General features: G+C 39.9%; 1 protein-coding gene and 1 long non-coding RNA gene across 3 annotated transcripts in view; one reads left to right on the top strand and one right to left on the bottom strand.

Annotated features, from left to right (window-relative positions):
* Positions 1-2,689: 2,689 nt before the first annotated feature.
* On the bottom strand, positions 2,690-10,958 carry LOC113490481. Its single transcript, XR_003400239.1, has 3 exons — positions 10,375-10,958; positions 5,882-6,013; positions 2,690-2,845 (listed from the first exon to the last, which is right to left on the bottom strand). It is a non-coding gene; the product is annotated as an uncharacterized LOC113490481 (long non-coding RNA).
* Positions 10,959-15,615: 4,657 nt separating this feature from the next.
* Positions 15,616-20,032, top strand: part of IL15 (interleukin 15) — a 35,845-nt gene continuing 31,428 nt past the window's right edge. For both annotated transcript variants that reach the window (XM_026866994.1, XM_026866992.1), the window contains exon 1: positions 15,616-15,695. In XM_026866994.1, coding sequence (XP_026722795.1) covers positions 15,633-15,695 — 63 coding nt within the window. In that variant the 5' untranslated portion in view covers positions 15,616-15,632. The remainder of the gene's footprint in view (positions 15,696-20,032) is intronic.

Genomic DNA, 20,032 nt, shown 5'->3' with positions numbered 1-20,032 from the left:
TTAATGCACAGAAACTTTGATCCAACCATACTGACAAAAGCTTTTGGCTTATTGTCAGTGTCCCCAGTTTGGACATCGTTGCAGAGGCAATTTAAATGGCTGCTGCTGCTTTACGCCCCGTGCTAGGACATGGCCCAGAAGTCAGCCTTTGGTCTTCTTCTATTTTGAGCAATCTTGAGCAGATTGCGAGTCCTCTTGAATAGGAACAAGAACTGCAAGTCATAAATCAGGGGTAGCTAGATATGACAATACTAGGAAACACTGAAATTTTCACTCAGCAAATAGTCCCCTCATATGAAGGGGGGACCTTCTCTTTTCCCTGTGGGGTGATGTGGGAGTTTAATATTGCACAAGTGTGCAATAATAATTGCACACAATATATGAAAAGGCTCCTTAAATGCCCTAGTAACCTGTGGCAAAACTAAAGAGAACCTTGACTTTGGTATGAGTCCTGGTTTAACCTACTTGGAGAAAGCCCTTTCCTTCCTCTTGGCTAAATACAGTATGTTGTGCAGAATCTTTTGGATTTCAAGTGTTTAGATACATTCTGTCCATGTGGTAACTAAATATCTTGTTTTCTCTATTTATACAGAAATTACTTTCCACTGAGTGATTTCTACCTTCGTTATAAAAGCTCTGAGCATTAAAGAGACCAGCTGTATTACAGTATAATGAAACTATAAACCAGCATTATCAAATGAGAAATATGGTACATATGTCATGGTTATTGTATTTTAGTTATAGAGAGAAAAAAGAGGAAATAATCTTGATGGAATGCACATCATTACTCAGTTGCATTCTTCCCTCTTTCAGTCCTTTCTTTTGAGTGTTATTTCTTTTTAGTAGGACTTACTTGCATTGTCGTATGGGTTAGGATCTAATTCTCCTGCATTCCTGAAAGGTCCAACTACAAAGTGAGCCCCAAAGCAGGCTGTTAACCTCAGAGAGGGTATCTACATGGACTAAGACTGAGAGATCTTGATAAATTGTTTTGACGAATAGCTTTGAGGAGAAGAATCCACCCCACCCTCTCCCAAGTGTTTCAGTTTCATTATTATAAAAACATAACATAACATAACATAACATAACATAACATAACATAACATAACATAACATAACATAACATAACATAACATAACATAACAAACATATATAACATTTTGATTCTTCAGTTCACTGTTTTGGAATTTCTGTTGAGGAACACTTACAGAATGCTTGCCTAGTGAAAAAAATAATATTTGACTGACACATGTTTTGGATGTTGTGCTTTAAACTGAAGAAAGGCTCTGCTTTCAGGGGCGTTCCTGAGCTATGGATCCTGGTTGGAGGCATGGCCTGTGAAGCCAAGGACACTTAAACCTTTGAAAAGCTTTTGCCAGCCTTGTTAATTGGCTAATTTAGACAGAGCTCTGTTCAGCCCACGAAACCTAACAGCTAAATGTGCCTGATTCCCAAGGCACAGCACTAGGCTTCAGCTTCCCAGTTCAGAAAGTGCTCAGCCATCTAAAATCAAGTGGCACAGCACCTAACTTCAATAAAGCATTTGAGTAGAGAATTATTCTTATAGGAACTAACTGGGAACTTAAATAAGGATTAGATTCACTGACAGGCCTGTGGATTTGACATGTAACTCTCTACATCAGAGGCCACTGAGACAGCGTGGACTGCAAGAGTTTTGTGGTCTGGCCACTCCACTCAGGATTGATTAACACAGAGAGAAATAAATATAACTGAAGACAACTGCTGTAGTGAAGACATGCCTTTTGGGATGTTAACCAGCCTTTGTATTCACGTTTATTTTATTTTGATTGTAGGATTTTCCCTATCATGTAATTTAAGGAGCAGCTCTTCTAGGAAAACTTTCAGACTGCAATACCACAAATATTTTGTCTAAATAGGATTGTGCTTGTTCACAAGGCACTAAACAAAACAGACTTACAGGTTTCTGACATGACTCCAACTGTGACTCCAACTGCACATTTCTCTGCATTAGTTTTTTTCACAGATTGAGAAACATACTCCTACTTATTTTAAGGAATAAATGCCTTTCCCTTTGTTTTGCTTTTGCTGATTTTGCAATTGATACGGTTTTTCTTGGAAACACTATCTCATTAAATAGGAATAGCCCATGCTTAGTGGCCATGGCTGATAAATTACAACATGCTAGAAATACTGTACATGCTTCTGAGAGGCAGAATATTAATGTCTCTCCAGATGTTTCTAGAAATTAAATAGCATTTTTGAAATGCCGGAAGTTTTTAATAACCTAAAGAGTCTATGATTTAGGGCACATTATAATTTAGTATGAAAAAATAAAGAGACAGATTATCTATAGTCTTATATCAGCCATGAAGCAAAAGTTGCCTAGATTTTCAGAAGGCACACGTTCTCACCTAGGAACATGTTTTGTATATTGCATGTTGTATTACAGCAATAACTCCGCCGTAAAATTATTTCAGACGTGAATATTGGGCTTTGTGTTGTCATAGCACTGGTGCAGGACAGCTCCTAAATTCAGTTATGTGTATGATTTTAAGTCTACAATTTCCAGAAATACACCTTCCTAGCATATATCAAAGACATATTTACAGAAGTCCCTCATCAGACAAATTCCGTTCTGTCCCCTGGTGCTCAGGAGTGAGGCGCTCTGCTGCTGGCCACTATTGCTAGAATCAAGGTTCACCTTAGCTGAAACAACATGCAGTAATGGTGAATGCTGGTGGGATGACTGGGATGTGACTCCTCAGAGGCAGAAGGCTGAGTTAGCTCCTCTGGCTGCCACACTGGCAGTGGGGGGGAGTCAAAGCTGTACCTGCTTATCGGCTCTTTATATACACTCTGACACCTAGAGGAAGAAAACAACAGTTCTTTCATTTTCCTACCCACAAATTCATGAGTTTGATAATTGAGGGTGTAGTAAGTACTTTAGCCCTGCAGCAAAAATTCAATCACAGCAGGAATGCTATAATAAAAAAAAAACCCACTCAGAAATAGACACTATTCAAATTGAAATTGCTGTCCTCTGCATCTGCCTGTAAATTTGAGTTCAAGTTTTCTAAAAATTGTGGAATTCATTAAAAAAAAAAAAAATCATTATGCTTATCAGAGCATCATGTCTTACGAGAGCTCATGTCTTATCAGAGAAGGCCTCCATTTTGAGATGTTTTTGTTGAAAGAATTGACAATGAGACAGTAGGTGAGAAAAGCATAGTGCAGTAGCATTCAGAAATTTAGCCAAGAAAGCTGGCTCTGAGCTGGGTCAGCTGGAGACCATCCTGAAGGGATCTGGCTCTGCAACAACTGCCATTTTTTTCCAGACTACCTTCAGAAAATATCGCATTTCTGTCTAACCACCTACATTCCATTGCCTTCTTCCCTCCCACTTCTTCACTCTCACTACTGTAGCAATACTTTCTCTCCCGGTGTTCAGTAACAGAACTAACACCACTTCCTAAGGAATCAATTTCATGAGAATACAGGCAATCTTTTAAGAGCACAGCAAACCCAAACTTGTTGTTGACTGTTGTGCAGCTGCACCAAACGTTTGGGCAATGTTGCTTCAAATCAGGACGGTCATGTTTGAATTTTCACTTATCCTGTTTTATTTTGAAAATCACATTCATGCATCTGTTTTCACTTTACTGTTTGCATGATGTAAGTTATTCACATTCTTTGTCACTGCACTTATAATACTAAATTACAATTCAGTAGCTCATTAGTGAGAGTAATTGCCAATATCTTGCCAAATAGCCTGTGTCCACTATAAATGAAACCTGCATAAATTAGAAAGGGTTTTTTTTTGCTTGTAAGGGTATGAGAATAATTTATGCTATAAATAAACACCTTGATGTGGCTAGTAGTGTTTAGGTGACTATAAAATATCCCTTGTGTAATTAGGAAGCACATTTTTGTGTGATTAAGAAAATGAATGAGAATTAAATTTTGAGGGAGTGCAGGTGCTGTTGTCACCCTATTGTAATGCAATACATACTGACACATTATTTTTGTATGCAACTACTGTATACAACTGTTTAGAAACAGTTTCTATATTAAAATAGAAACTGATATATTTTAACTTCAGAAATGCCAGAAAAACATAGTTCTTAAAAAAAGAATAAACCCAGAGAGGTAGTTAAAAAAAAAAAAATCCACCTTATAAACAGTGTTGGCGTTTCACAGTGTTCAAAGGAAACTGTTTGGAAAGTGTTTTTAAAACAAATTTAATGAGTGATCCTTTCCCTTTTCCCACAAAATATAGTTCATGAATACCTAAAGCTTTGTGTGCTTGTTTTTGGATGTTTGCTTTTTTCCTAGTTGAGAAAATTCTGATGAATTACAGTATAGCAAAGACATCACATCAAAAAGCAAAACCAATTGGAAAACAAGTTCTTTTCTTTCAGTTTTAAACAGTGAAAAATATGAGACTTTGGGATATCCCAAGTCCAAATACATGCATTCACAGGTATACTTGAAATCATTTACTCTCATTCTTTGAGCTGGCGTAAACTGAAGAAACAGAGGTGTTTGTGACTACTTCTGTCTTAGAAGTGCCCTTGCCACAAGACAGTTAATAAATAACTATGTTTCTTTGGTTTAGATATTTATCTAGGCTGGTGTTTTTTCCTCCAATGCTGGTACCTCCTTTTCATTTGCATTTTTGTACTCTGTCACGGCAAGAATTCCAGCCAGGTCTGTACTTTTATTTTCTCTTTCGAATCCTGCACAGGTTTCTAACAGCTGCCAGTTGAGGCTGATTTCATCTCCTGTATCTGTACAACTGCTTATAAAGTGGTATTAACACTCCATACTGAGACAGAGTAGAAGGAAAGTGAGTAGCTGTTTTTCTGCAGACACAGATACACTGTCATCTGAAACAGCCAAGAGCCCCTGGAGAGCATGAAGTAGTGAGTTCTGCTTTTTTGTCTTGTGTTAAATTGCTGGAAGGTTCTTTGCAGTGATAGTGGCTGCAAACCAGACCCTGTACAGGAGCTAACCAAGTGACTGTGTTTCACTTGGTTGCCTCCTCTGCAGAACAAATGCTGGAGCCAAGCGTTGGACCACAGGACGTAGCGCACAGGAGTGCTGAGAAATGGCAGCAAGCTGCCTCATCTAATGAATTCATCATGCAGCCATCTAGAACTACTTGCTGCAAACACTCAGTTCCAGTCCTTGTTTCTCATATGACAGATGTTCAAGATACAGTAGTCTTTAAGGTCCTTAAGTAGATTTGCTAAATCTGGCTGTAATAGAATATCCCAGCACAGGGAACTAACTGGTTTTGTTCACCAGGTTTTATAAATAGTGTTCCTGAAAAAATGTTATTTCACTGAGAAACAGGAAGGAAACTCTAGAAGCTCATCTTTTCTTCAGCAAGGAGACAGAGCCATTTCTAAAACCCTCTCGTTTAGCTGCAGAATATTTTTACTACCTCACAGAGTGTGGCATGCACAGAATAACAACCAGCACCCAGAATAATGCACAAGAGGCCAAAAAGAAGATTGCACAGAGAGGAGGTACCATTTTCACTGTTGCCTCTGGAGTGCGTGACCCTTATATAGGTAAGTGATGGCTCCTGGAAACCTGAGAGTACTCCTGGGGAGCTCCTGAGCCTCATCTTCAGGACATTAAAGTTTAGCTCAAGGTAGAAAGGTTTTTCATCATGATGTGTCTAAGCAGTACTTTAGGATTACAGCTGTCATGTCCTGTGATTATCATAGGCACTAAACCCCCACTTTTCTTAACAGCTAACATCCACAACTTTTGAATTCACTGAAATTTGCAGAGTATTTTTTCAGCTCCTTTATAATGATCCTCTTCTGATGTCACCTGGGCCTATGACACCTCTTTGTGCTGTCATCCCACGGCAAGCCAGATGTTGTACCTTTTGGAGAAGCTCTTTTCTCTCCTGTCAACCTTCTTCCATAGCCATGCTCTTCTTTTTTGGTGTTGTCTTGAGAGGTGACTTCTCTTTCACTCCTGTGGTGGCCACTCCAGTAAAACGCTGGGGTTGAGGCTGCAGAGAAAAAGAGGAATTACAGCATAAAGCTACAGGGTTTGCTTCCAAGATTAGCAATTCTTCGGTGCTCTGGCTGGGATGATACACTTAAGCTACAAAGGGGGAAGAGGCTATGCAGAGACAAAGGCACAAACTGTGTGTTTTCTTCCCTTTGCAGAAGAAAAAGAGGTAGCATGCACAAATGCCACTGCTTGGGACAGCAAGCAGCTGCCTTTTGTGTTTGTCAGTCACTTGCCTGACTTCTAAATTGCAGACGTATGTCTTGCCCCATGTTTTTTCTAGGTTTTTTCCAAGTTGGAAAATTGCTCAATAAAGGCAGCAGGAAATCCCTACTATATACTATTTGTGGTGAGAATAATTTCCACATCGTATTAGGTACAAACATAGTCCTATATTAATATCTAACAACTGAAAGTAAAACAGAATGGAGAAGGGGGTGGAGCATTTGCTGCTGTCACTAGCGCAGACTTTATCCTAACTTCTGTGTCAACTTGCTGCACAGCTTTTCCAAGACTTGTGAGTATTTTACAACTTTTATCATCCCTTGTTTTTCTTTCTGTCTTTCTTTTTATTTCTATCTTAATTAATTAAAAAGATGAGGGAACTCTTACTGCTTAGCTTCCAATTATTTAATATTGTTTGTTTTTTTTTTCCAAATTGGCTCATAAGATTTGTTATAATATAAAAGACAGACTAAGTATTGTATTTAACCTTGTATCTGACACCTGTTTCTCCCTTTCTGCTGTGTGAGAGACGTTAGCAAGTACAAAGAATGGGTGCTAGCCAGTGATAATTTGTCATTGTTTTCTAACAAATTCACACAGCAAAAATGAGGAGAAAATGAAGACACTGCTGTGAATCTAGTTAACATAGCAAGGACAGAGCTAAGAATCTGGGAGAAAAGTTATTTACGGTCTTAGTGTATACACTTGAAAGAGCATTAAATGCAGGCAGGGAACAGAAAATCTGCAGTCAAGTGGAATCCTACTGAAAACAGTGACACAGAGATACTGCGGCCGATAGCAGTATAATAGGGTGGTATTAGCTGGTAGCAAACATGAGTATAATTAGCACAATATGTTTTGCTATATTTTCCAAATAATCAATAACACAGCACTTCCTTTGCCTGTTATGAATGTGTTTATTTTTGTTTACAGCTACCAGTTTATTTGATATGTACTAGATAAATGGAAAGATATTACCTTTATTTATTTTATCTTGGAAGGAGATAATGATAGATCAACTTAGTATAAACAGATGATCTTTACATATCAATAGAGGTATCAGATTCATTCTTTGGGAGTCTACTGGACTGTTCTAAACTCTAAGGACATGTAGCGTGAGTTTATAACCTGTCACAATAATTTTAGCTCTGCAAACTCAAACAATAGAGGTCGTCTTTGTCCGCTCTTTATAGTGTAACGTTATATAATGAGGTGAGCAGCTCCGGTGTCGGGGGATCTGTGGCAGAGCGCTCCCGTGAAGTGCCCAGGCTGGTTTCCTGAACCCGGGAAAGCTCCTGGGGCGCCGAGGGAGCCGCCACTGCAGCTGAGAGGACCTTGGCGGGGCCAGGAGCAATGGCTGGCCAAGTCCCCTTCCCCTGCCCCATATAAAAGCAGCCCTTAGAGGGCGCAGTGTGGCTGTTGGGGCAACAGAGGCATGCAGGCAGGGCACTGAAGCTCTGCCAGCTCGACCAGGGAGGCCATAAGGGATTTGGAGGCAATGGTCACAAGTTCCTGCCCAGTGCAGAAGGCACATCTCCTCCACGACTACCCCATCTTCCCAGGCGCCCTTGCTTACTAGGTATGAGGCTCTGCAAGTGGAGCCAAACAATAACAAGGGCAATGGTTCATCTAGCATGGAGGTAGGTGACAACGAGGTTCAGTTGGCTTATGCCCTGCATCAAAACTACTTCCAAAAGAGAAAAAGACAGACCATTGTCATAGAAGACTCCCTTCTGAAGGGAACAGAATACCCAATATGCCAACTGGACTCACTTAGGGAATTCTACTGCCTCCCTGGGGTCTGGGTTAAAAATTTGAAGAGAAAACTCCCTACCCTGGTACCCTCAGATTATTAGCCATTATTGATTTTTCAGGTAGGCAGTGATGAAGTTGCCACAAGAAGTCCAAGGGCACTTACAAGAGACTTCAGGGCCGTGGGATGATGGTTAAGGGATCAGCAGCACAAGTTGTGTTTTACTCTATCCTTCCAGTTGCAGGGAATGATGAGGGAAGAAACATGGTGTGATGACTTGCACAACTGGAGTGTTGCAGTAGATGTCTACATGATATTCAGAAAGGATAGACATGGAAGGAGGGGCAGTGGGGTAGCCCTGTGTGCTCGGGAGTGTTTTGATTATCTAGAGCTCAATGATGGTGATGATAGGGTTGGGTGTTTATGGGTAAAAATCAGGGGAAATTCCAAGAGGGCAGATATCATGGTGGGAGTCTGTTATACATCACCCAACCAGGATGAAGGGGAAAACAAAATATTCTATAAGCAGCTGGGAGAAGTCTCACGATCACTCACCCTTGTCCTCGTGGGGGACTTCAACTTACCAGATGTCTGCTGGAAATACAATACAGCAGAGAGGAAACAGTCCAGGAGGTTCCTGGGGTGTGTGGAAGAGAACTTTCTGATACCGCTGGTGAGTGAGCCAACTAGGGAAGGTGTCCTGCTGGAGCTGCTGTTGGTGAACAAAGAAGGACCTGTGGGTGATGTGATGGTTGGAGGCCGTCTTGGGCACAGCGATCATTAAATGATAGATTTTGATTCTTGGAGAAGTAGGGAGGGCGTCAGCAGAACTGCTACCTTTGACATTCTGGAGGGCAGATTTCCAGAGGGTTGTCAAGCATTGGAACAGGCTGCCCAGGGAAGTGGTTGAGTCACCATCCCTGGGGGTATTTAAAAGATGTGTGGATGTGGCACTGAGGGACACATTTTAGTGGTGGACTTGGCAGTGCTGGGTTAACGATTTGACTTGATGATCTTGAAGGTTCTTTCCAGCCTAAACTATTATTTGATACCCTGCTGTCTTCAAGAATGTTTGAATTCTCTGGTAAAAATAATATTATGGTCAGATCCACTCTGAGACTTCCTAGATCCTCACTGAAAATAGAGAGGGATCACAGGGAACAGAGGTACAAACTAATGTGGAGTAATTGGGTAGTATGGATAACATAATGGTAGATATTTTCTGAAGTGAAAAGTTCCTTCTCACTTCAGCTTGCAGTTTCTTCCAGGCCATGGCCAGTAACATATTTGACACAAACATTCCAATGTCAGGTGCACGGGTCTGTCAACCAAATGCTTCTCTCTTCTGTGCTCAGCTTACTGTAGCCAGCAGAGCAGGGACAAGGACAATCTGGAACAGCCTTTCTGTGAGACACGTTGTTCTACCAAAACAACATTTTTTTTTTGTGGTGTAAAGCAATCACCATTCTGCAGGCCAGCACAATGTTATTGCTTGCAGGGATCAGTAAAGCACAGCAGCCCAGCCTGTTTTTGGAACAAACTAGTTAACATATTCTATTCCTCTGTTTTCACACGACAGTGATCTTGTTGCTATATTCTCTATTTCATCACCTCAGCATCAGTAGGAGCTAAAACCTGGGAGAGTAAATATCCTTGCTTTCATGTCTTTCATAAACTCTTCCTGTGCACTTAAAAACTCATAATGGAAGATAGTTACTTTAAAGGTTATTTTAACTACAGGACTGTAACGCGCTGCCAGTTCTTCTCATTGTAATACATTCCTATTCTCTACACCAAATTATAGTGTGTTAGGCAAAGCAAGAACATCTCAAACATGTCCATTTGCTGTGCTTGCATGCTAAAAAGTTTCTAATTTTCAAAAGTATTTCAAAAGTAAATGTTCAGAAATGGAGGGGGGGGGGAATCTCTACTATTGGTTATTTATTATTGTCTGCTTATTAATCAGATAAATGTGTATGAAGCAAAATCCAGGTTTTTTTTCATAAGTAGTTCCCAAATTTAAAGATATTCTTCTCATTCAATCCAGATTTCTGGTTCTCGTATTACTGACTTTGATAGGACAGGAGTTCACTCCAGGCATGAATGCTGACGTACTAAACAAGCTGATGTATTTGTCTCTGCAAAGACCAGACTCTGGTAGAAAGCACTATTAATAGGTCCTCATGGAAATATATGCTCAAAACTCCTTTTAGAGCAGGAGTTCGAAGGGATAGGACTATGTTGGAAGTCCCCAGTACCTAGACACACAGCTTACTCTTTCACAGACAAAAGGAGTTCTGATTTTATATTATTAAGTTCACATCAATTTACCTTCTCACTGCTTCTGTGCCAAACACTGAACCTCAGCTGCTGGTGCCTACCTCAAAATTTCCTGAATATTGCTCCTCTGCTCTTGCAGGGCCAGTGCCGTTCCCAAGGTGGGTGCTATGATCCCACACTCAGAATGAACCTGAAGGACGGACTGTAGGAGAAAGATGTTTCAGCCAAGCTGTCTGATCTGTGTCTGTAAGCGGAGATCTCACTTGGCCAGGGCTGAGTGCCACCTTCGAGATAATATTCTGCACATCTCTGTGAGGGGTCTAGTCTAGGATTTCCTCCACATCCTTTAGCTGGTCTGGGACCTGTTCTCCACCATCTATCAGAGTTATGGGCATCTGGGGCTAGATTTTTATACCATGGCAGCAACACAAAGAATTCAGGCACCTCAGCAGCTAATATAAGCTTTCTGTCTTCCATTCATAAATTAATGTACTAGTGTAAAATAAGGAGACTGGTTCTTTTTTAGCTAAAAAATTAAAGAGCAACAGAAATATTTGGAAGCCAGCAGGAGTCGTACTATATAATTAAACTGTTGTCCTTGCTGATAGGTTATTATCAGCAGGTAGCAAGATATATGCATCATTACAAACCACCTCACAGTATTTCATGCTTTAAGAGATGAGGTATGTCTTTAATGGCAGTATAGGGTGATCACTCAGACATTGTTGCCATTATAGGTGCTATAAATTACAACTTAACAGTTTAATAGTTTATCAATTAACTCTAGTGCCAATGCTTAAAAATTCTTTACTAAAAAATGGCTGTTTTTTTCATCTAGTGAGGAAGTGTTTTTAAAAGCCTGCTTCATAAAAATACCTGTAGACTAGAAGGGTTGCGTTCTGTGACAGTCAAAAAAAATCTTATACCAAAGCTGAATAAACCAGCCCACATATGACTAGAATTTATCAAATATTTTAGGATGGCTTTTTGTAAATAAAAAAACAAATGAAGCAAATTTACTGGCTGTAATTTATTCTTGAGTAGAGGGTTTGCCATATTGTAAACTGCTAGCCAAAAATGGCTCCCACTGCACCTTTCCCTGGCTGTGATCCCTGCCAGAAGGCTGTGAAAGTCAAGTGCTTCGTAATTTTCTTCCCTCGAGTTTAAGCTATAAATAAGAGCAGTGCGGAGAACTTTATTGTCTCTGCTGGAGAAAGGACTAGAGTTCACTGGCGATGTCAGGTCACCGTCTGCCACGGATCCTGTTTGTGCAGATAAAAAAATATGATGATGCTGTTGTTGAGCTGGTGATTTTATGAACAACTCACGCAGTAGAAAACCCATTTTACATAATGGAATAACAACGCCGACAAGGTTTTACTCCACATACCTTAAATATCGTATTAACTGTTGATACGTTGTTAAGAAATTAACATTATTAACATAATCTAAATTCTGTAGCCAAGACGAGGGAAAATTAAACATTGGCTAATTAAGAATTATGGCACTTGTACCCATGGTGCCTGTGTGTATCTCCGGCATGTGACAAAGTGTCACTGTTTGTCTTCCCGCAAGGGGAAGTGGGAACCTTACCTGCCCTTCCAGGACTAAGGAGAGGTAGTGCAGGAACATGGAAACCTCTGCAATTGATATCTGAAAGCTGCAGCTCGTTATTGCCACCAACCTGCATGTAAAAGGTATCAAGCACTAATTATATCTGTATAAGCTATATTGGCTCTCTCTTGAGTCACATAGCCTCACTTTGAATGTCGTATTAGCCTCAGTTTGAATGTTATTAAAATAATAGACTGCACACCTGTTAAAAGTGAGTATATGTAGTGTGCTTTTAAGAACACGGGAATGGGAGTCACAACAACTTGCAGGCTCATCTATTGTAGCGTGTGGCAGACAACCAGAAAGTATGTTTGTTTCCCAGCTAGTGTACATCCGTAACGGTGTGGTTGCTAGGTGGAGTTTTCCTTTGTGCTGCTTCTTGGCAGGGTAAATAGATCAAATAGCGTTTCACATTCCTGAGGCTAGATTACTTCTGATACTACAGTTAACACGATCTGTTGTACTCAGGGTGGCCACATGCAGCCGTAAATCACCACTGGGCAGCAGAGAGGGACGGGAAGGAGGGTGGCACTGGAAGCCCACTTGGGATTGCACTGGTCCCCGTTCTCAGCCTGGGTGTCAACATGCTCTGCGATGAGCAACACTGGATGATGGTGATGGCAAAAGTCATCAGATTGGGATTTACATGTTCACTGCTTACAGCTTTCTTTCCCTCATTTCATCTAATTTTAAATATTTCTAGTTAATAATAATAAAAAAATTACAGCCTTAGTTACACTGTATCTTATAGTAAATAGTTACATGGGCACAAGAAATGTGATTTTACACCGTCTAAAATATATATGTATATATTTATAAAATGTATAAATAAAACCCAGGAAAACCAGGAAAAGCAGATATTCTGTATTTCATGTATTCTTTCATATGGCCCTGTGTCTGATTTGCTGTACATTCCTTGCACCATGTTGTAAATCCAGAATAATTAAATTATTTTTTTTTACCTCCCTTATGACACGTATCAGTATAGTATCCAATTACTTTTGATCATGAATCAGTTCATTTTCCTCAAAAGTCCTGAAGGATAAGAAAATGGTAATTTTACTTTACAAATGGAAAATTATTAGAAGAACCTAATGATTTTGGGTCCAGTATGTGATACCTGGAGATAGATATTCTTTTGAAAAGACTGTTTAGCATTCCCTAGGATTGTCTGTTTTCACATATAGCACCCAGAACAAACTGTCTCACAGACAGCTGTGAGAACTCAATGCTTTTTTGAACCAAGCCCTGTGGAGGGCACCCATTTCTTCAAACAGTAGCATCTGCACTGGAGAAACCTGTAGCTAGCTGACTGCATTTGAGCTCACTGACTATAACAACTAGAAATATATGTTTGGGGAGCAGGAAGCATTTCATCCTAGGGGCAGATATACAAGGCAACTTAAAATCAAGATTTCTTTTAGGATGCAACTCAGAAAATGATTGTCACTTGTGAAAAATCTGGGTTAAGAAACTTGCCCAAATCACAGGGAGATGGTGAGATGAAGGCAGAGACACGACTCTTCCTCAGGGCTGCATTCAGCTGCCTTTGTCATTGGCCATACCCTTTTCTTTCTGTGATCTTCTGCCCCCTTTTCTATGCATCTTCCTTTTTCAAATAAGAACATTTATACAGGGATTTTTTCAGGAGCTTGGTCCACTTGGTGAACAGAATCCATTTTGTTCCTAAATGCTGTGAGAGAAAAAGGAAATCATTACATCATGCTGTGATTAAAGATTTAATACCTTTTTAAAATTATGAATTCATGGGAAGACAGTGAGAATGGGATTGAGTTTCAAGTTCTCAAGAAGAATATGCTTTAGTGTTCATAAATCTTCCCACTTCTGCTACACCTAGACTTTCCTCCTTCCTTTCACCTCCACCCTGTCTTAATTCTTTGCTGTGCTCTCCATTCAATAATGTACTCGAATTCTACTGCTGTGTACCAGCAGCATCACTAATTTCTGTTCCTCAGCCTTCACCATGCTGTTCCTGCAGGAAGCCTTGTTTTTTATACGGAGTTCTGTTTGCCCCTGAAGCTCTGAGATGGAGTATGTTCATTGTGAAGAGACTGCTGGAGACCAACTACACAGTGCCAACAAATCTCTTCCGCAATTATATGAACAGAGCCACTCATGTCTTGGCCAAATTTGTGCAGGTTTTCTAGGCTGCCAAATTTGAACACATTACTAAAAAGCACAGCTTTAATTAAATGGTTGTAAACATTTTATTTATATAAAAGAAATGCATATTTCTGCTAATTTGTTTTGGAAATGACTGAACTACTCTTGATGGAACTTAAACGAAAATCACTAGCCTGAGAAAGTAATTCTGTGAAGGAAATTTCAGCTCTAAAAATTTCAGCTTGACCAAACTAAAAGCAACTGAAACTGAGTCTTATTGTTTGAGACCCAGCTGCAGAAAACCCTAACAAAACCGTAGGTAATAGCCCCTTTACATATATAGAACTAGGACTGTGTTCCCAGCCTGTATCTTTGAAATTATCAGTGTTTAATTTAATTTTCTAAGAAAATAATGCTTATGTAATCACACATCTGTGCATGTGTGCATATTTCTGCCTCCCCCCTCCATCACATTTTTTATTTCAAGGCCTAATTTCACTGAATATTTTACATTGGAAGAGGCATCTACAGGACACCTCTTCCAGCCTCCCACCTAAAGCAGGACTAACTTCAACATTAGAGCAGGTTGCTCTGGGCTTAGTTGATTTTTTAGTACCTCTGAGAATGGAGCTTCCATAGCTTCTGTAGGAAGCCTCCTTCACAAACTTATTTTCTTGCAATTTATATTGTGATGCCTTTTAAAAATAATACTAATATTTATGTCCAAATAAACTGTTCTGTCAACATGTCTTCATAATTTTCTTCTGTTTGTCTTCAAGGCCTTGCTATGAATACAAACCCAGTTGTTTGAACAAAAATCTGTTTGTTTCTCCAACACTTGCAAGATTTGAAAGTTAATCTAGTAAAAAAAAAAAAAGTTTCTAAAAGAGAAGAGAAACATTCCAATTAATCTTTATTATGTCATCTGTAAAGAGGTAATAAAAAGTGGGATGAGCTGGTTAGGCAGCTGCCGTGATCCTTACTATGAAAACACTTTAAATGGAGGTGGTATAGTGGATTGCTGCTGACCTGGCCTTGGTTCCATATGGTTTGCCTCATTTATTCTCTTCTAATTTATATTATAAAATAGGGGAGAACAGAAATTAAATCACATAGTTGGACTGTACTGTGGCTATATAAAAGCTTTTAAAAGCAATTATCATGTTGTGTTGTAGTAACTCTTCCACCCCTTTATAAAAAATAGATTTATGTTGATGTTAATGACTTATTAATAATAATTACATGACTACAACCTCTCTTCTGATTGTTATCAAAGTCATAAAAATTTATCTTTTGATAACAACATAATTTTCCAGGGGGAACCTGCCTTATATTACAGCATTTAAAGATGGATCTCTATTCTCTAGATAGAAATGATCCTTTTAAAAAGTCTGTGTCTTGTGTTTTCCAGTCATTTAGAAGATTTAAAGGAGACTTGCAAAAGTTACTTGTGAAATTTCAGCAACTTCCTGCTTTGAATGCTCTTAATAAATGAGCTGAGAGCCACTCAGAACTCTATTGCAACACTATACGTACTTATTTTTTCCATGCCTAGGTCCCACATGCGCTTTCTTGATCCAGATTCTGTGCTTCTGTTGTGAGTAATGTTCCAGCAGGCAGGATGCTGAGGATGGGGCGGCCAACACGAAACTCTGCTGGAGCATTGAGCAGGCTGGAGAGTCAAGTAAGTGCCACTTAAACAACACGATGCTTTAGGAAATTTCAGCAAAGCTTTAAATGTTATTTTACAGCCCAACAAGAAAAATAGGTAATACAACAAATTTAAGGTTTGGAAACATTTTCTGTGTTTTAGATGAGATCACTAGCACCCTATAATTGTCTGCTCTCGTTTTTCTACTCCTTGTCTTTCACTTGTACCAGAATTACATAGTAAATAGGTCTGGATTTTTTCACATTTGTGTTTTTCACAGTTTATTTGTGGAACGGTAGTTCTAGGAGACTTTCTGTCTTGGACTTACTGCCTAAGGCGAGCTGACCTTTCGCAACAGAAGAGGCCATAACCCCTGACCCTCAAGGGTGTTTAATACAGGAAGGAAATCATTGCAAGTGTCCAGCATCTCTAGGACTCTTCAGAGCTCCCCAACACGCTTTCTAAATGATTCTGCACCAGTTGCATTTCCAGTGTGCAGCATGGCCGAGTGACCTCATCATAACCAGAAGCCATTAGCATATGGCACTCGTTACCCCCCAGGCTTGCACGCAGCTCCACACTGGCAGGCAAGTCCTTCCCTTCCTCCGGGTGGGGTCCTTTCCCGAGCAGAGGGTCTAGTGCTGAGGGACCTGGTAGCCTGAGGTGGGATTCTCCCACCTGCAAACATTTGATTGTCTCATGGCAACAGAGTAGAGAGCTGCCTGCATGGTACCTTGCCATGGGGAAAAACAGAGTGTCCTAGCTGTGGGACTTCACCCATGCAAGGCAGGCACCGTGCCTACAACTCTGCCACCATGGCGCCTTCATCACACCTCCACAGCCCCATCCCACCCGGCCTTCCCTGACAACACGCCGCACTGTGGATGGATAGGGTCCCTGTGCAAAGCCAGTCTGCCTAAACATGCAGGTAGGGGGAAACAGACAAACAGGAATTGTCTGAATGGTCTCCATGCTGGTTGTGGCAGTGAAATTCTTGCTTAGGATGTGGTGGGGTTTTTTTTACAATGAATTTTGATCAAAGCTTCTTTAGCTTCTTCAGTTCTAAACTATAGCTCATCTTTCCTGCTGGGTTACCACATGCTTTTCTGCAGAAGTCATAGAAATGATCGATCAGCTCAAAACTGAGTTAATCACTGATTTCTCAACAGCTTCATATGACTGCATAGAGAAGATAAGGCTCCAGGGAGACCTGAGAGCAACCTTCCAGTACTTAGAGGGGACTACAGGAAAGATGGGGAGGGACTCTTGATCAGGGGGCGTAGGGATAGGACAAGGGGTAACAGTTTTAAACTGAAAGAGGGCAGATTTAGATTAGATACAAGGATGGTGAGGCCCTGGCACAGGTTGCCCAGAGCAGCTGTGGCTGCCCCCTCCCTGGCAGTGTTCCAGGCCAGGTTGGACGGGGCTTTGGGCAACCTGGGCGAGTGGAAGGTGTCCCTGCCCATGGCAGGGGGGTGGAACTGGATAATCTTTAAGGTCCCTTCCAACTCAAACCATTCTATAGTTCTATGAGTGCCAGAGTGATTACATCCAAATCTTAGCTTTTATTAAAAGCAGGAAAAATATAACCCTCCTGATTATGAAGAAAAATTTGGAACTCAAACCCTACCAATGTAGCCTATGGAAAATTGGGAAGATTAGAGCAGACAGCAGCAGTTTATAGGACAAGTGAAGAATATACCATATCTAAGTCACACCCCCAAATCTCTCTCATGTATTGAGTCACTCGCAATAAAGTTTGTTTATTGTTTTTATCTATTCCTTGCCATTCTGCTGTTTGTATTCTGTTGGAAGACTGGTTCTCAGGAGATCATAGTATCTTCCACTTCTCTGGGTTCAGGTGTCTGACAGTATTGTCATGTAGACTACTGCATGGACCTACTTGTCACAGGCCTTTCATAACTGGAACTTGTTATAGTGCTCCCACTTTTACACCCTCTTCTTTTTGGTTTACACTTCTTTCATCTCCTGCACCGTATTCCGTCTCTTCACATCAGACTGCAACTCCCTAAGCCTTTGTCCCTACCTCTTCAGTCTCTAGCTCATGTTCTCATATAAAAAAGCAGGTCCTGGCACCTCTCATATGGTGCTGAAGATGTGATGTATGATAATGACAGAGCAGGTCATAAGCCACTGTCTTGAGCAGGTACAAGTTACTGCATGCTAGTTTTTCCACAACGTTTGCCTGTAGCACATGTGAGTAAAGTTAAGGTTATTTACTCTTCTAGGCCTGTAAAAAGTCAAAAGCATCAGAAGCAAATACGTTTCCATTTATGCTGAGCATTTCAAATACAAATATAGTCAATGATGTTCTGAGTGTAGTATTCCCCCTACTGCTCTGAAAGAATATAAAAAGCCATTACTCATGCAGCAAGATTCAGACAGAGGCTTGTGTAACTATGCCAGTAAGCAAGCTTATTTTGCCCTTTGGTCATAGCCATGTTGCCTCTGTTATAACTTACCTATTTAATCTCCTTCATCCTTCATGATAGCTTAAAAGAAATCTCATGTCTTCTGGAAGTGATTCTGTTTGCTTCCAAAGCCAGTGAACATTTTAAAATACAACTGTACCACTACCCCTTGTGCAAGTTTATTCATCTGGCATTTATGCTGTTACTTTCTCATCTCTTAGATTAATCATTTCATCCTATTTCTCATATTGATACATAGTGAATGTTGTAGATATGAAGGTACAGACAAAAAGACAACATCCTTCCCAACAGGGCTTAGTATCTCAGAACAGATATAACATACAGTCATTAACATCTATGTTGTACCCGTTAAAATAAAAATAAATTTTAAAAAAAGTGCAAATAAGTTGAAAATAGTAAATGACTGTAGAATAGTCTATTATGAGGAAAAAAGCTGAACAGATTCCATCCATTGAGAATATATTATTGTGCATGCTGTAATAGTTTTGTAAATATTTTTTCCTTTAAATTTTCAGTGATCGATAAAGATTTGAACTGATGCCTTTGTAGCTGAGCTATCTTCTCACGTATTTTTAGCAGAGAATATTTATATAAAATACTCTCAGAAACTACTGCTTAAAATCTAGCTAAGAATATTGTGATAATGTTTCAGAAAAGTTTCCAGAGATCAGCTCAAAGAGGTATCACTCACTACAGAACAGACCGGTAGATACAGTGTTACCAGAAATTTAGGAACCCAGGTTCCCAGGCTGTTTTCCAGGAATCAGATCAGCCTTCCGTTACCAAAATTACTTTGAGTAACTGAATCTCTGTCTGTCAATCACTTTGTTAGGAGTTATCTCTATGTGCTAGAAGAGAAGATGCCATAAACTGCAAGTTAGAATTGAGTATCTGGTCCTTGGGAACTTGATGGAGAAGCAGTCTAAGAAGATGATGATCTACAGGCTCACAAATAATTATTTATCCTTAGCGTACCCGCGGGTGAGTCTGCATGCACCGAACTAGCTCCTGTCTAGTGCTAGCCTGTGGGCTGTGTGACACTCTTAAGTGTTGTTCTAGAAGGCTGTTGTAAAGGAGGTTGCTGAATTAGAGTTTATTCCTGACATTAATCTTTAATATAGACAGTTTTATTAACATAAACATGAGAACAAACTAAATAAAGGGGGGAAATGTACATTTCACCCAGTGTCTTGCCACTGATTCTAGCAGCTACTAAGTAAAAGCAGAAATTTTTATTCTCTTAAAAGTTTCTACAATAGTTTACCATATGATTTTAAATTAGAAGTTTAGATTAAACTACACCTTAGCTGATTCAGTATTCCTAATGTAAGGTTCTCTAGCTGAATTTGCAAGGCTGTGATCAGAGGATTCCCTCCCTCACTTACAGCTGGGGACCCATTTTTTGTTTTTTAATTTTCTATGTCTTTCAGAGAAAAGGAAATGGTTTAATCATTTTTCTAAAATGTACTGTCAGGTACGTTTGCAGAGTTACACATGCATTTACTTTGTCTAAATATTTTCCTCACTTTATCTTCATATTCTATTTGCATTTTAATTATATCAAAATTTGCTTTTAAAAAGATCACACAAATGCCACCATATTCATTCACTCACTCATAAAAATGACATAAATCAGCCCCAATCTTGGTTGTTAATTTATTTTCTTTGAGAAGTGTTAAAATGCCTGTTCCTTATTGAGTCAATGAAACTCTGTGACGGTTTAAAGTAAATGTTAGGCATATTTATCTACTGAAGGAATAAAACTCACTGCACACAACCCTTGACTTCTGGTGATCAGGTTATGCAGTTCTGTGAAGGACAACACAACACCATTGAGAGTGCAGCCTTTGCAATTTCTATTATTTTCTCTTGTCTCCCTTTCCATCATCAATACATTAAGCCCCCCCCCCCCCCCCC

Source organism: Athene cunicularia, unplaced genomic scaffold, assembly GCF_003259725.1.
Source record: "Athene cunicularia isolate RWA unplaced genomic scaffold, athCun1 SCF_1, whole genome shotgun sequence".
NCBI lineage: Eukaryota > Metazoa > Chordata > Aves > Strigiformes > Strigidae > Athene > Athene cunicularia.
This window is presented reverse-complemented; position numbering and strand designations above follow the sequence as displayed.